The sequence below is a fragment of the Ranitomeya imitator genome, chromosome 4, assembly GCF_032444005.1.
Source record: "Ranitomeya imitator isolate aRanImi1 chromosome 4, aRanImi1.pri, whole genome shotgun sequence".
Classification (NCBI taxonomy): domain Eukaryota; kingdom Metazoa; phylum Chordata; class Amphibia; order Anura; family Dendrobatidae; genus Ranitomeya; species Ranitomeya imitator.
The window spans coordinates 576,034,107-576,051,517 of NC_091285.1; the positions used below are offsets into that span (position 1 = coordinate 576,034,107).

The window sequence follows — 17,411 nt, forward strand, 5'->3', positions numbered from 1 at the left end:
TGGCACTTTTCCTGAAGTTGACATGCTGAAAAGACCATATCTACTGTTCCACGTTTAGCACGGAAACCACACTGGCTTTCGGGTAATAGTCCTGGATCAAGGTGATGTAAAAGGCGGTTGAGCAAGAGACGGGCCAATATCTTGCCTGCAGTGGACAGAAGGGAGATGCCTCGATGGTTGTCACAAGATTGTCGATTACCTTTCCTCTTGTATATGTGAATTATGCTGGCATCTTTCATCTGTTGTGGAACCTGTTCCTTTGTCCACATATATTGGAATAGTTTGGTCACCGTTTGCATCAGAACAGGGCCGCCAGCTTTATATACCTCAGCAGGTTTAACCCCTTAACGACCGCCGATACGCCTTTTAACGGCGGCAGTTAAGGGTACTTAAACCACAGCTCCGTTAATTAACGACGCTGTGGAAAAAGTGAATAGCGCCCCCCAGAGTCGGATTTTCTCTGGGGTCTCGGTTGCCATGGGTAGCCGAGACCCCAGAGAACATGATTCGGGGTTTTTTTTTTAATGACCCCTGGGTTGCGATCGCCGGTAATTAACCGTTTACCGACGATCGCAAAAAAACCCCCCAAAAAACGCGATTTCCCTTTTAATTTCTCTGTCCCCCGATGTGATTGCACATCAGAGGACAGAGAAATGGGGTCCCCGATAGCCCCCCGATACTCATCTGTCTCCCCCTGGGCTCCTCGTGGCTCCCGATGGGCGCCGCCATATTTTTCCGGTAGCCGAGACCCCAAAGAACATGATCGGGGTCGGTTTTTACTGACCCCTGTTTTGCAATCGCCGGTAATTGTTTACTGGCGCTCGCAAAAAAAAAAAAAAAAAAAGCGATCTGTCATTTTCTGTCCTCTGATGTGATCACACATCAGAGGACAGAGAAATAGGGGGATTCGGGGACCCGATCATACTTACCGGTGTCCCTGTGTCCCCCTGCGTCCCCTCCTGCCCTCCGGCTTCTTCATCGGGAAAGAAAATGGCGGGCACATGCGCAGTGGGCTCGCCATCTGCCGGCCGGCAGGAGAGAGGAGTTGGGGCTAACATTAGGGTTAGGGTTGGGGCTAAATTTAGGGTTAGTGTTGGGGCTAAATTTAGGGCTAGGGTTAGGCTTCTTTCACACTTGCGTCGGTATGGGGCCGTCGCAATGCATCGGCCCGACGTACCGACGCACGTTGTGAAAATTGTGCACAACGTGGGCAGCGGATGCAGTTTTTCAACGCATCCGCTGCCCAGTCTATGTCCTGGGGAGGAGGGGGCAGAGTTACGGCCACGCATGCGCGGTCGGAAATGGCGGACGCGACGTACAAAAAAAAGGTTACATTGAACTTTTTTTGTGACGACGGTCTGCCAAAACATAACAGATCCAGTGCACGACGGACGCGACGTGTGGCCATCTGTTATGAACTGGTGATTTAGAACCACAATGGACCTGGTGGTTAAGAGCACTGAAAATGACCTGATAGTTACTAATAACATAGGACGAGCTCTGAGACGTGGGAACTCTGCTGACCGCAATCCCTAAGCCTATCACAACACACTAGAGGTAGCCGTGGAGCGCTCCTGACCAGACCTAGGCGCCTCGGGCACAGCCTGAGAAACTAGCTAGCCTGAAGATAGAAAAATAAGCCTACCTTGCCTCAGAGAAATTCCCCAAAGGAAAAGGCAGCCCCCCACATATAATGACTGTGAGTAAAGATGAAAATACAAACACAGAGATGAAATAGATTTTAGCAAAATGAGGCCCGACTTACTGAATAGAAAGAGGATAGGAAAGATAGCTTTGCGGTCAGCACAAAAACCTACAAACAACCACGCAGAGGGCGCAAAAAGACCCTCCGCACCGACTAATGGTACGGAGGTGCTCCCTCTGCGTCCCAGAGCTTCCAGCAAGCAAAACAAACCAATATAGCAAGCTGGACAGAAAAAATAGCAAACAAAAGTAACACAAGCAGAACTTAGCTTATGCAGGGCAGACAGGCCACAAGAACGATCCAGGAGAGAGCAAGACCAACACTGGAACATTGACTGGAGGCCAGGAACAAAGAACTAGGTGGAGTTAAATAGAACAGCACCTAACGACTTAACATCGTCACCTGAGGAAGGAAACTCAGAAGCCGCAGCCCCACTCACATCCACCAAAGGAAGCTCATGGACAGAACCAGCCGAAGTACCACTCATGACCACAGGAGGGAGCCTGACCACAGAATTCACAACAGCCATCCCTCGGCAATGCAAGTCTATGGGAAAAAAAGGCATCCTGCGGGCACATTTGCAGGATCCGTGTTTTGTCCAAAACGATGGATTGCGACGGATGCCACACGACGCAAGTGTAAAAGTAGCCTAAGGGTTGGGGCTAAAGTTAGGGTTAGTGTTAAAGTTAGGGTTGGGGCTAAAGTTAGGGTTGGGGCTAAAATAAGGGTTGGGGCTAAAGTTAGGGCTAGGGTTGCGGCTAAAGTTAGGGTTAGGGTTTGGATTAGGGTTGGCATTAGGGTTAGGTTTGGGATTAGGGTTAAGGTTAGGGTTGGGGTTAGGGGTGTATTGGGATTAGGGTTAGGTTTGAGGTTAGGGTTGAGATTAGGATTAGGGGTGTGTTGGATTTAGGGTTTTGATTAGGGTTATGGTTAGGGTTGACAGGGTTGTTTTGGGGTAAGGGTTGTGATTATTGTTAGGGTTGTGATTAGGATTATGGATCGGGTTGCGATTAGGGTTAGGGGTGTGTTGGGGTTAGGGTTGGAGTTAGAATTGGGGGGTTTCCACTGTTTAGGTACATCAGGAGGCCTCCAAACACGACAGCCAATTTTGCGCTCAAAAAGTCAAATGGTGCTCCCTCCCTTCTGAGCTCTGCCGTGCGCCCAAACAGTGGTTTACCCCCACATCTGGGGCATCAGCGTACTCTGGATAAATTGGACAACAACTTTTGGGGTCCAATTTCTCCTGTTACCCTTGTGCAAATAAAAACTTGGGGGCTAAAAATCTTTTTTGTGGAAATAAAAATATTTTTTATTTTCACGACTCTGCATTATAAACTTCTGTGAAGCACTTGGGCATTCAAATTTCTCACCACACATCTAGATAATTTCCTTAAGGGGTCTAGTTTCCAAAATGGTGTCACTTGTGGGGGGTTTCCACTGTTTAGGCACATCAGGGGCTGTCCAAACGCGACATGGCATCCAATCTCAATTCCAGCCAATTCTGCATTGAAAAAGTCAAACGGCGCTCCTTCAATTCCAAGCTCTGCGGTGCGCCCAAACAGTGGTTTACCCCCACATATGGGGTATTGACGTACTCAGGAGAAATTGCACAATACCTTTTATGGTCTAATTTCTCCTGTTACCCCTGTGAAAATAAGAATTTGTGGGCGAAAGATCATTTTTGTGTAAACAAATGCGATTTTTTATTTTCACGGCTCTACGTTATAAACTTCTGTGAAGCACTTGGGGGTTGAAAGTGCTCACCACACATCTAGATAAGTTCCTTAAGGGGTCTAGTTTCCAAAATGGTGTCACTTGTGGGGGATTTCCACTGTTTAGGCACATCAGGGGCTATCCAAACGCGACATGGCATCCAATCTCAATTCCAGCCAATTCTGCATTGAAAAAGTCAAACGGCGCTCCTTCAATTCCAAGCTCTGCGGTGCGCCCAAACAATGGTTTACCCCCAAATATCAGGAGAAATTGTACAACAAAATTTATGGTTAAATTTCTGTTTTTACACTTGTGGAAATAAAAAAAATGGTTCTGAAGTAAAATGTTTGCAAAAAAAAGTTAAATGTTCATTTTTTCCTTCCACATTGTTTCAGTTCCTGTGAAGCATGTAAAGGGTTAATAAACTTCTTGAATGTGGTTTTAAGCACCTTGAGGGGTGCAGTTTTTAGAATGGTGTCACACTTGGTTATTTTCTATCATATAGACCCCTCAAAATGACTTCAAATGTGATGTGGTCGCTAAAAAAAAATGGTGTTGTAAAAATGAGAAATTGCTGGTCAACTTTTAACCCTTATAACTCCGTAACAAAAAAAATTTTGTTTCCAAAATTGAGCTGATGTAAAGTAGACATGTGGGAAATGTTATTTATTAACTATTTTTCGTGATATACCTCTCTGATTTAAAGGGAACCTGTCACCCCGTTTTTTGAGATTGAGCTATAAATACTGTTAAATAGGGCCTGCGCTGTGTGTTACTATAGTGTATGTAGTGTACCCCGATTCCCCACCTATGCTGAGAAATAACTTACCAAAGTCGCCGTTTTCGCCTGTCAATCAGGCTGGTCAGGTCGGGAGGGCGTGTTCACAGCGCTGGTTCTTCCTCAGCTTTACGTTGGTGGCGTAGTGGTGAACAAGCAGCGCGCGATCTGCGCTGTCATCCCTTTCGTCGGTGGGGGCGGCCATCTTCCTGGGGCCGCGCGTGCGCAGATCGAGTGCTCTGCTGCACGGGGCTTCAGGAAAATGGCCGCGGGATGCCGCGCGTGCGCATTAGAGATCGCGGCGGCCATTTTCCCAAAGCCGAGTTTGCATCTTGGGGATTCAGATCGCTCTCCCTTTGACTAGTTTTGAGGAACTGAATTTGGCACCACTTCTGCGTAAAATACGTAATAAGGTCCAGGCGTGGAAAAAGTTACATTTATCAGTAATCGGCAGGATAAACCTGATAAAGATGATTGTGATGCCGCAGCTACTTTATGTGCTGCACAACTCCCCTATATGGATATCGCAGAATAGATTTCGGAGGATTAGATCCTTGTTTGGCGAGCTGATTTGGGGTGGAAAGAGCCCCAGATTTAAACAGGAAACTCTACAGAGACCAAAGACGGAGGGAGGGGTGGCATTGCCTAATCCGTGGTTGTATTTTTTGGCTTCACAGTGTCAGCATTTCAAGGGATGGGGTGATGTGTCAGGGGGGACGCGGGCACCCTGTAGCCTGAGATCATTGATTGGGATGAAGGTATTGAGTGAGGGCTTGGAGGGGGGGCATTTCCGTGAGAAAGGTTCTAAATTTTGTACTATTAGGCTCATTCACAAGGTTTGGGACAAAGTTAAGGGGATTAGGGGAGTGCGGGCACTTACTAGATTCTCACCCATTTGGAATAACTGTTTCCTACAAGAGTTTAGACAGATGGAAGGATTTCATATTTGGAGGGAGGCAGGCATCTCTCGGATGGGCCAGATTTTACACCAGGGCAGAATTAGAAACTTTGAGGCATTGCAGGAAGAGTTTTTACTCCCGGACTCTGAGATGTTTCAATACCGCCGTCTTTCTCACGCGTACCGGGCACAGTGTAGGAGAGGACCCGTGGAGATCCAGGTGGATCTTATGCTGGATTTTATCCTTGTAGGGGGAGGAACGAAGGGGGTGATCTCGGGAATATATGAATTCTTTCTATTCTCTTTCTTGGAGGAGCACCCTATTAGAGCAAGGGCGAAATGGGAGGCTGACCTGGGGGCGATTGATAATGACCACTGGGAATCAGTACTGGACTATGTGCCCAAGATATCAATGAGCGAGCCTGGGAGGCTGTCACAATTATTTGTCATTCACAGGGCTTATAGAACCCCGGACATGTTATTCAAAGCCGGATTGAGACCTAATTCAGAATTCCCTAGATGCTCGCAGTCCGAGGCGGGCATCCTTCATATGTTGTGGCAGTGCCCCAGGTTGTCCTCCTTCTGGGTGGTGGTGCTGAATAAAGTGGGACTGGCATACAGTTGCACTGTGCCGCGGGATCCTTTGGTATGTGTTTTGGGCTATGTGGAGGAGATTATAACTGATAAGTTGTATAAAATGGTTATTGCTAGACTGTTATTTATTGCACGAAAGTTGATCGCCAAATTCTGGATTAGGGAAGAGCCACCAACAGGGAGAGACTTTATGAAGCAAGTGGACCATATTATTGCTTTGGAGAGGAGTATCTACGCTGGGAGGAACAAGATGGACCTCTTTGACAGGTTGTGGAACCCGTGGCTTGAATCAATGTGATCTAAAGGCCTTTTGCCCCATTGGGAGTATTATTGACAAGTCATCTTCCTTTTCTTGTACTTTTATATATGATATAGTAGGGAGGGGCGACTCTTGACAGGTCTCTAGAGGGTGGGGGAAAGGGGGTAGGAGTTTGGTTTGGGACTAAATAATTTTTCTAAAAAAGTATTGTACATCTGTATATTGCTGATAACAAAGTATTCCTTTTTTATTGTTTATGTACAATATTTATGGTTTAATAAAAAATATCTGATTTAAAAAAAAAATGGGGAAAATGGGCACAGATCAGTTATGTAAAGTCCACATTCATAGTAACATAGTAACATAGTTAGTAAGGCCGAAAAAAGACATTTGTCCATCCAGTTCAGCCTATATTCCATCATAATAAATACCCAGATCTACGTCCTTCTACAGAACCTAATAATTGTATGATACAATATTGTTCTGATACAATATTCTACAATATTGATACATTCAATTTCTTCAATTTTTGGCAATATGATTACATGCCACGGACCACCGACAGGGCAGCTGGACTAGGGTCCGGCAAATGTTTTTGCTCAACGCTAGTACAGAGCATTCAGGTAATGTCACTTTTAAGAGGGGCTTTTACCCCCGTTTGTCAGTGTGGGAGGTGATATTTTAAACTGCACAAAGAGATGGTGGTGTATTTCCTCCAACTACAGCGTGTCCTCAAAACTGAGTGTCCGCTGCATTACCTCTTAGATTACCTTGTATGTCTGCTGCTGCGTTACCTCTTACTATACCTTGTATGTCTGCTGCTGCGTTACCTCTTAGTATACCTTGTATGTCTGCTGCTGCGTTACCTCTTACTATACCTTGTATGTCTGCTGCTGCCTTACCTCTTACTATACCTTGTGTGTCTGCTGCTGCCTTACCTCTTACTATACTTTGTGTGTCTGCTGCTGCGTTACCTCTTACTATACCATGTACGTCTGCTGCTGTTTTACCTCTTACTATACCTTGTGTGTCTGCTGCTGCGATTCCTCTTACTATACCTTGTGTGTCTGCTGCTGCATTACCAATAACTTTTGTTGCAGATTTCATTGGAAACTTGCAGCAGAGATCACCCCTTTGCGTTCTATAGGATGAGCTATGCTGTCCAAATTTACAGCACAAATTGACATGGTATAAATTAACAATTTGCATCACAAGTCAATATATGCTGTCGCTTTTTTTTATCTTGTAAAGTTTCCCTTGATGTCTATGAATTTATTGGGCTCTAATCTGTAGCAGCCGTTATTTCATTTGTCTGGATTTCTAACATATATTTTGTATTGTTCACACAGTATACTGACTAAATGGACGTGTTTGTTTTGCAGAACCCAGACATCAGCATTACCAACAATGTCCTGCACTTTAAGGGTGAGAACCAGAAATGTTATTAAAAAAAAGTTTTATTTTTTTTCTACAAAATGTTAAATCTAATATTTTTTTTCCTTAAGCCTTGGGGCATGGCGCTAAAGGGGTGAACACGTATGAGTTTGCGCTGGATTTCCTCGAACCTGTAAAGACAAAGGTAAGTCCTGTCCTCTTGCAATATGTACTCTCTGTGATCCACAGGGGCGTAACTTATATTTACCATAACATATTGTCTTTTGCCATGATTGGAAACTGGCCAGGTTCTGCAGCGATCCACTCAGCGCCATGTAAGTCTAGTTGTGAAGAAGAGTGAAAGCCACTGGTGGCCCCGCTTGACCAAGCAGGAACGGAAACCATTGTTCCTGTCTCCAGACTTTGACCGCTGGCTGGATGAATCTGATGCAGAGATGGAGCTCAGGGAGAAGGTAGGAAAAGTGTTTGGGTTTCTATCTCCAATTACTAGAGATATAATATGCACTGCTCAAGCACATAAATCACACACCGGATCCAAACAAACAAAACATTCAAGTATGATTTGTTTTGATGCAGAAAGGGTCAATGGAAGTCAAAATCATCAACCAACTGAGGTCTTTTTCCAAATCACCATGAAAATTTATAAGATGGAAATTACAAATGGAACCAATATGCGTGAATTTCCTCAGAATACACTAACTCAATGGTGTGTATGGCCGTCACGCGTCTGTAAGCCATCCCAACAACATTCAGGCTTGTTCCTGATGAAATGGCAGATGGTGTCCTTGGGATCTCTTCCCAAACGTTGATCAGGGCATTCATGAGCTCCTGGACTGTCTGTGTAGCTAAATGACAGCGCTTAAAAATAATGTCCCAAAGGTTTTCAACTGGACTCAGATCTGCAGATCATGGAGGCAAGTGAATGGCATCATTGTCTTCATCATCCTGGAACTATCTACTTGAAGCTGGAGAATTGTACTTTACCAGGTGGAACCCAGGGCCTACTGTCCCGGTGTAAAGTATGACAACAGTAATCATGGGACAGTTGGATATTGTGTTTTTGTGACTCTCCAAGTATGCGCCTCCTCGGACCATTACTTACCCCCCGCCATAGCTGTGAATGATGTCTCCTGCAGCATAATGTTCACCACGACGTCTCAAGGCTCTTTTACCTGTTACGTGCTCAGTTGTGAACCTGCTAATTCTGGTGTTCACTGCCAGTCATAATGCACGGTGGTAGACTGTGAGCACAGGTCCCATTACAGGACGTCGTGCCTTCATGCCTCCTTCATGGGGTCTGTTTCTGACAGTTTGGACAGAAACATGGACCCCAATAGCCTGCTAGAGGTAATTTTGTAGGGCCCTGGCAGTGCTCCTCCTGTTCCACCTATTGTCACTCTCATTTTCACCAAAGCTGGTGGCCTTGACCCACAATTAATTATTCTTCCTTTCTGGACCGATTGATATCCCTGATGTTTCGTTGACTTTGGGTTACACTGTGATGTGGACGAGTTCCCTAAATGTTTTGAGCAGTGTACATTATATACACCCATATATTCATATGTATGATTCTTAAATTATTACACTTATTAATATCTTACGTTTATGATGGCTTTGTGGGAAAAGGGTAATAAGATAATACTGTTCATGACCACTGTCTGAGCTACAGTGGTTCCCGCAGACCCAGATGATTCACATGATCCTTTTTTTTTATGGCCACTTATAGTTTTAAATTATCATTTAGTGGTCTCTGCAGCTGGCAGTAATTTATGATTTTATTGGTGGTCTCGAGACAGGTCCGTATCGTAAGTTTGATAAATGGCAAATGCTTATAATGGAGTGATTGACGCCCAGTCCTATATAGTATGGGAAGCAGGATCATGCATAAATAAGGTTTCTTTCTGCTCTGCCTTTATCTTCCAGGAAGAAGAGAGAATATCAAAAATCAGAACAGAATCTAGGGTCCGAGAAGATCGTAAGTTCTGAAGGAGTCAATGTAAATCTTAAGCTATTGTGACTTCCAAAGAAAAAATGAGGAAAAATTCCAGCTCCTAAAATTCCAGAATTTCTTTTCTTTAAAAAATGAATGAAAAATGAAGTAAAATTATGGGTGATCAAAAATTCTGTAGCATGAATGATGTATAAACCTAAATCTGAAGAATACCGTAATTGCTATATCTAGATAAATGAAATTCTAAAGCATGGATGGCGATATCATGTGGGCTCGAAGTATATAATGCGACGACATCGCAACTTAGCCAAGAGAAATCCTTAAAGGCCCCTTCACATTAAGCGACGCTGCAGCGATACCGACAACGATCCGGATCGCTGCAGCGTCGCTGTTTGGTCCCTGGAGAGCTGTCACACAGACAGCTCTCCAGCGACCAACGATGCCGGTAACCAGGGTAAACATCGGGTAACTAAGCGCAGGGCCGCGCTTAGTAACCTGATGTTTACCCTGGTTACCATCCTAAAAGTAAAAAAACAAACACTACATACTTACCTACCGCTGTCTGTCCTCCAGCGCTGTGCTCTGCACTCCTCCTGTACTGTCTGTGTGAGCACAGCGGCCGGAAAGCAGAGCGGTGACGTCACCGCTCTGCTTTCCGGCTGACTGACACTCACAGCCAGTACAGGAGGAGTGCAGAGCACAGCGCCGGGGGACAGACAGCGGTAGGTAAGTATGTAGTGTTTGTTTTTTTACTTTTAGGATGGTAACCAGGGTAAACATCGGGTTACTAAGCGCGGCCCTGCGCTTAGTTACCCGATGTTTACCCTGGTTACCAGTGAAGACATCGCTGGATCGGTGTCACACACGCCGATCCAGCGATGTCCACGGGAGATCCAGCGACGAAATAAAGTTCTGGACTTTCTTCAGCGACCAACGATCTCCCAGCAGGGGCCTGATCGTTGGTCGCTGTCACACATAACGATTTCATTAACGATATCGTTGCTACGTCACAAAATGCAACGATATCGTTAACAATATCGTTATGTGTGAAGGTACCTTTAGCCTTACAAGATTAGCAAACTGAGAACATCCTTAGAATCCTTCAAGAGATCACGGGAGCTCTGAGATAAAGGTTATAGTATTGAGTCCAACCACTCAAATGTTCTGTAATGGACCCAACACCTGAGATAATTTGTCTCATAGAAGGCAGATAAGCTGCCTTGTGTACCTTGGATATCTTGGGATGAGCATGTAAAATGGGTAAGATCGGGTGTTCCACCATTATGTCTTCCTTTTAAGATTTGGTGAGGATTCCTAGAGAAAAGCCTTCTTCAGTGGTGATGATGTCCTTTTCAAAGGTGCGTCTCGGGTTCCGCGCTGCCCCTCTCCTGTGTTGATTCAATTTTTTATATTTTTTTATATACATTTTGGAATTTTTCCTCATTTTTTTTTCTTGCAAACACACGTGTGGTCACACTGTTTTCCTGCTCTTGCACGCCTCGGACCCATAGGATGATCTGGTATCTACAACCTTTTCCACTGTCACTTCCTCCCTGCCAACCTTTTGCTGGAAGTTCTGGTGAAAAGAAAATTATACTTGCAGGAAATGGGAAATCAGATCTGTTTGTCTTCCTGTTCTGTTTGCTGACCTTCCATGTAGACTAGCTGTATGAAAGGAAACAGGCAGATTGAGATGTGGCCTCTGAACTTAATGGGAATCTATCACCAGGTTCTTGCTACCCGATCTGAGAGCAGCGTGATGTAGGGACAGAGATCCTGATTCCAGTGATGCCAATTACTGTGCTGCTTGCTGCATTTTTGATAATCACGTTTTTCTCACCAGCTGATCTTTCCGTTCTCTGAATGTTGAGCTCTGTATAATTCTGCCCACATCACAGGTTGCCAGTTTACTGCCTATGCACAGTGTACACAGAACGTGGTGGGGGCAAGGTTGCACAAAGCTCATGAACATTGAGGAGGACTACACGGCAGCAGGTTTACTAGTCCTCTGATAGTATTATCAGAACTACATCAGTAAGTGACACATCTCTGGAATCGGGGTCTCTACATTATGCTGCTCTCAAATTAGGTGGCAAAAATCTGGTGGCAAATTCCCTTTACTCCCAAAGACAAAGCAGGGAGCGTAATGTCGCTGCTTGGGATGACGCTTTCTTTTATCCATTACAACCTGTCCATTGTGTTGTATTTTTATAATCTGTTCTTATTTTTTTCCCACCAGCTTTCCTCTATTTGAAGCGAGGATACCTGTTCATGTATAATCTTGTCCAGTTCCTGGGGTTCTCCTGGATATTTGTCAATATGACTGTCCGACTCTTCATTTTGGGAAAAGGTGGGCAAACATCGGCGTTACAATCTACACTCACTGATATAAACAAGTGGTCTTAACCCCATAGTGATGGAGCCAATTTTGGCCTTAATGACCGGGCCAGTTTTTACAATTCTGACCACTGTCCCGTTATGAGGTTATCACTCTGGAACACGTCAACGAATCCCACTGATTCCGAGATTGTTTTTTCGTGACATATTGTACTTCATGTTAATGGTAAAATTTCTTTGAAAAGACTTGTTTATTTATGAAAAAAAAGAACATTTGCCAAAAATATTGCAATTTTCAAACTTTTAATTTTTGTGCCCTTAAATCAGAGAGATACCGTATATTTTAGACTATAATTTTTTTCCGAAAAAAATTTGGGAGGAAAATGGGGGGTTGCTTCTTATAGTTTGAACACAGGCTTACCGGGCTGCAGCAGAGGTGTGGCGATGCTTTGGCTCGATGTCGGCGGTGCGGAGTGCATCGTTGGTTTCCCTGCAGCCATCTTCGTGAAGCTGTGGGCCACCGGAGTCGGCGCTTGCGCAGATTGAGATCTCGGCGGCCCTCAGCTTCAGGAAAATGGCCGCCGAAAGCCGCGCGTGCACCGAATGAGATGTCGGCGGCCATTTTCCTGAAGCCGAGGGCTGCCGAGATCTCAATCTGCACACGCGCAGCCTAAGGAAGATGGCCGCTGAGAAACCGGTGATGCACTCGACTCTGTGGTTTAAGAAGAGAAAACAGTAGTTTGACAATAAATGGCTTCACCCAACCACTAACCATGAGTGGGGAAAAAGTTTTGGTGTTATCATCGGTCTGTTTTTATTAGTTCTTGAATTTTAAAATGACTGTATCTTGGACGGCCACCAAATAAGTGTTGTCTCTGTACTGCAAGTGGCAAGAGTTCTGCTCAGAAAGGGCCCTAATTATACGATATGGGCTTGTTCACACAACCATATTTTCACTTCTAGTGCTATCCGTGAAAAAAACAGACCACACTTAGACCAATGTTACAATGGCAGATGACCGTTACTCTGAACGATTTCTTATACGCTCGTGTGATCCTGCCCTTCATAATATCCTGCTACGATCAACCAAGTATCATATTATGCACAAATCATAATGCAACATGCTGCAATCACGATCAGTCCTACAAGCACGAGCGTCCACAAACAAGAATAGAAAATGTATCGCCACATCTATTAGAATAGAAGCTGTCAATCATGAATCAAATACAAAAGAAAAAAGCGAAGAAACAAATAATGTTCCATCGGTGCTACAAAGCATGACACGAGTGGCCAGCGATGCACTGGTTAAATGAAAAACAAATACCAGGTCCAAGGACGTGGGAGAAGCACCCAGTGCCTATCACCACTAGCAGCTTTGTTACAGCTGAATCAAAAAGTATTTTTTGCCAATATAAAAATGAAGAACAAATTATTAGCAGGTGACATAATAATCCTTAAAAGTTAACTATTGCTAGACCGAAGCTTGGTGGATTGGTGTTCTGGGAATTAAAAAGGAAAAAAAATACTAACTAAACACTAGTGATGATCATGTGCTAAGATCAATATTTGATGTGACCGCCCTTTGCCTTCAGCATCAATTCTTCTAGGTATAATTGTACTTGCACACAGGTTTTGAAGGAAGGTCGTTCTATAAATCGTGGTCAGTATCATCACCCATATGATATGGAAGCACAAACATATTCCTCCTTATAAAGACACTGTCTTTGCTTCGGGGCGGCCTGTGGGCAGATCACTCCTATGTTTCTGTGGCTTACAGCAGGAAGATAAGACTCTGCCGGCAGTCCGGCCCTGAAGCACAAGACTCTCATCAACTAACACTGATTACACAAGAACCACAAGACAGATTTCTTCACCCCACGTATCATTTCACTCAGTGTAACACTGAGAATCTGACAAAATCCTGCTGACCGGTTCTCTTTAAGTAATCTGTTTAATTTATATACAAATTTTATTGTGATGTCTGGCCACAGATTCACTTTAACGCCAATTTTATGAATGGATATTTACTAGGTGCAAAACAGCTTATTACCAGTTAGGGGAACTGAATAACCTGACAATGTGTTTTGATTTCTACATTCTCTTATAATATACCGTAATCCTTAATTGGGTGGACAGCATTAAGTGGCCTAAACGCTCTATGACAGCTGTAGACACTCTAAAATGAACACCCATGAAATGAACATGGCCCTCCTTAACTGGTCAGGCCATCTGAGTGAGCAATAGTAAGGGACCACTTATATTGTGTGAATCTCATGGCAGTGGTCGTAGCCCAGTCATCTATTACATTAGAATGACTTAGTACTACATTTCCCATCTGCTGTCAGGAATCTGTTGTTCTTGACACTGGTTTCTGAACTCAGTACGGGAGCGATCAGTTGATTGCTTAACGGCTAGAATTAAACAAGTGGCTGATTGGTCAAACCCTTAAAGGGAATCTCACCAGGTTTTTGCTATTTAATCTGAGAGCAACATGATGTAGGGGCAGAGACCCTGATTCCAGTGATGTCACTTAAGGTACCTTCACACATAACGGTATCGTTAAGGATATCGCTGCAACGTCACGCTTTTTGTGACGTAGCAATGATCCCGCTAACGATCTTGTTATGTGTGACAGTGACCAACAATCAGGCCCCTGCTGGGAGATCGTTGGTCATTGGGGAATGATCAGGACCTTTTTTTGGTCGCTGATCACCCGCTGTCATCGCTGGATCGGCGTGTGTGACGCCGATCCAGCGATGTGTTCACTTGTAACCAGGATAAATATCGGGTTACTAAGCGCAGGGCCGCGCTTAGTAACCCGATATTCACCCTGGTTACAATTGTAAAAGTAAAAAAAAAAAAACAGTACATACTCACATTCTGATGTCTGTCATGTCCCCCGCTGGAGTCCACAGGGTTAAAACTGCTTTCGGCAGGAGCGCTGCTAATGCACGCGCTCCGGCCGAGATCTTCTCTGCACTGACTGTCAGCGCCGGCAGTAACAGCGGTGACGTCACCGCTGTGCTCTGCTTTACGGCCGGCACTGACAGTCAGTGCAGGGAAGCTCTCGGCCGGAGCGCGTGCATTAGCAGTGCTCCTGCCGAAAGCAGTTTTAACCCTGTGGACGCCGGCGGGGGACGTGACAGACATCAGAATGTGAGTATGTACTGTTTTTTTTTTTTACTTTTACAATGGTAACCAGGGTAAATATCGGGTTACTAAGCGCGGCCCTGCACTTAGTAACCCGATGTTTACCCTGGTTACCCGGCGACTTCGGCATCGTTGAAGACAGTTTCAATGATGCCGAAGTCTTTCCCCGGATCGTTGGATGCTGGAGAGAGCTGTCTCTGTGACAGCTCCCCAGCGACCACACAGCGACTTACCAACGATCACGGCCAGGTCGTATCGCTGGTCGTGATCGTTGGTAAATCGTTTAGTGTAACGGTACCTTTACTGGACTGCTTCTTGTAGTTTTCATTAAAACTGATGTTTTATCGGCAGCCGATTATCCTTAGAGGACTACTAGTTTCGTGCCATGTAGTCCTCTTGCTCTGTGTAACCCCGCCCCCACCACTGATTGACAGCTCTGTCAATGTATATTGTACACCGAAAGCTGCCAATCACTGATGTGGACAGGGTTATACAGAGCGCAGCATTCTGCAAACTGGTGGATCTTCAGCAGGGAAAAAAGGGATTTTATCAAATCTGCAGCAAGCAGTTCAGTTAGTGACACATCACTGGAATCTGGATTTCTGCTTCTACAAAATGCTGCTCTCAGATTGCAGGACAAAGACCTAGTGATAGATTCACTTTAATTGTCATATAGCGCTGATGTAAAGAGTCACTAACATTAAAAATATATATTTGTCTCAAGTTTTTGGTTGGGAGGGGGAAAGCACTTTTTCTGATGGCAGCGGAAGGGGCAAAGCTCAGAGCCCTTCATTAGTTGTGGGGTCTCGTCACTTTGAACTCTACTAATACTTCTGACCTCTTTCTATGATGTGACCTGTTACAAGGGCTGAAGGAAGGGGGGAAGAATGGCTGAAGGAATGTGTGTCCCATCGTTCCAAAGTCCAGTATCCTGAGAACACTTCACTACATTCAAGAAGTACACAAATATTGGACGGTGCGCTCTGTAATTGTGAAGTGTCATAAGTGGTGGAGGGGCATGAAGTGTCCATCACTCTGTACCGTCAGTGTAGCCAGGAGAGGGGGCAGCCAGTGAACTCTCCTTCCTCACCCCGTGCTCATTATGGCCAAGGACAGGCAGGAGAGGTATTTTGGAAATCACCTTATGTTTCAAAAAGCCATTGATTTTCAGCCTCAGTGAATACCGGTGGTCCTTAGGCTACGTTCACATTTGCGTTCTGCCGGGCTGCATCGGGCGCAGCCGCGGTGATTCATGCGCCATGCGCCCCTATATTTAACATGGGGGCGCATGGACATGCGTTTGCATGCGTTTTGCGATGCATGCGTTTTTTTTCTCTGATCGCCCATGACGGCACCACGGAGAGGGGATCCGCCCACCAAGGACAGGAAACCTACGGATAAAAAGGCGGTACCACTCTCCTGCATCAGTTGGTTTCCTGTCCTTGATGGGAGACCTACGGACTTACCAGTTCGTCGTTGGAATTCCGGGGCCAACCAGTCCGATTCAGGCAGCTGGGGTCCCTCTGCCTCGGCTAGGGTGGTGACCCGAAGCGCCACCGCTGGGGCCAGTGGGCCGAAAGGGTGTGCGGGGGAGGTGACAAGGAGTTCGCGGTCACCTCCCCAGGTAAGATGCAGCAGCGGCAACATCCAGGGGGGTCCCTCTGTGGTTGCGGGAGGTGCAGCGCAAACCCTCCCTAAATCAAGCGTCAGTCTGCACACTGCACCGCCATCGGGCGTGCAGGAATCGCGCTTCAGGGGCTGCATAGGACCGGGGGTGCCGGTCAGCAGCGCCATATCTGCTTCCGGGCGCCGCTTTTGCGCATGCCCGGTATCCAGCTGGTCTCGCGAGGACACAGGCTCTGAGGTCGTGCGCCGGTATGCACAGGCGCCGGAGGGGCTTCTGGCCGGGCGCTTGATGCGCTTGCGTGGGCGCCGGTGAAGTTCCGGCCGGGCGCTTGGTGCGCTCTGCGCAAGCGCCGGCGGGGCTTCTGGCCGGGCGCTTGGTGCGCTATGCGCAGGCGCCGGTAGGACTTCCGGGCGGTTCGGTCTGCGCAGGCGCCGGCGGGATTACCGCTAGAGCGCCTTTGAGCAGTGTGTGGCTCGGATTATTGCGCAGGCGCCGGCGTTCGGCGCTCCTCCTACGACGGTCGCTACTGCGCAAGTGCAGGGAAGCGGCGGGAGGATTCAAATAGAAGAACCCTCATCCTCCCAGTGGCTCTGCAGTAGTAGGCAGGAGCCTCAAGGGGAATAGGAGCGCCAACTCAGCCGAGTTTCAAGGCACGCAGACCAGCAGCAGTATGAGCGACCCGGCATCACCTCTGCCCGAATCACCTCCACCTGCAGTATCGCCGCAGCAGCAGCAGCAGCAAAAAAGGCGACAGCAGAAGGGGCACCAGGACACCAGCAAAGAACGCCAAAGGTCTCAACACAGTAAGGAGTCCAGTACGGCGTCGGGGAAAAAGCCAGAGGCAGAGAACCCCCAATCGGTATTTATGGGTCCTGGAGGTGGTAAGTGGATCTTCGTGAATGTCAGAGACAGTAAGAGTGTTATTTGTCTCTTTTAGGGGAGGAAAAGCGTAGCTAAAACTAAACACAAAAGTTGCGCCATCTGTAGAGAGGATCTTCCACCTA

The 17,411-nt window shown here is 46.1% G+C and overlaps 1 protein-coding gene across 1 annotated transcript in view; it reads left to right on the forward strand.

Annotated features, from left to right (window-relative positions):
* Nucleotides 1–17,411, forward strand: part of HACD3 (3-hydroxyacyl-CoA dehydratase 3) — an 82,162-nt gene that overhangs the window by 6,940 nt on the left and 57,811 nt on the right. The window contains exons 2-6 of the mRNA XM_069766364.1: nt 7,330–7,372; nt 7,453–7,526; nt 7,630–7,794; nt 9,266–9,317; nt 11,533–11,643. Of these exons, the coding sequence (XP_069622465.1) occupies nt 7,330–7,372; nt 7,453–7,526; nt 7,630–7,794; nt 9,266–9,317; nt 11,533–11,643 (445 nt within the window). The remainder of the gene's footprint in view (nt 1–7,329; nt 7,373–7,452; nt 7,527–7,629; nt 7,795–9,265; nt 9,318–11,532; nt 11,644–17,411) is intronic.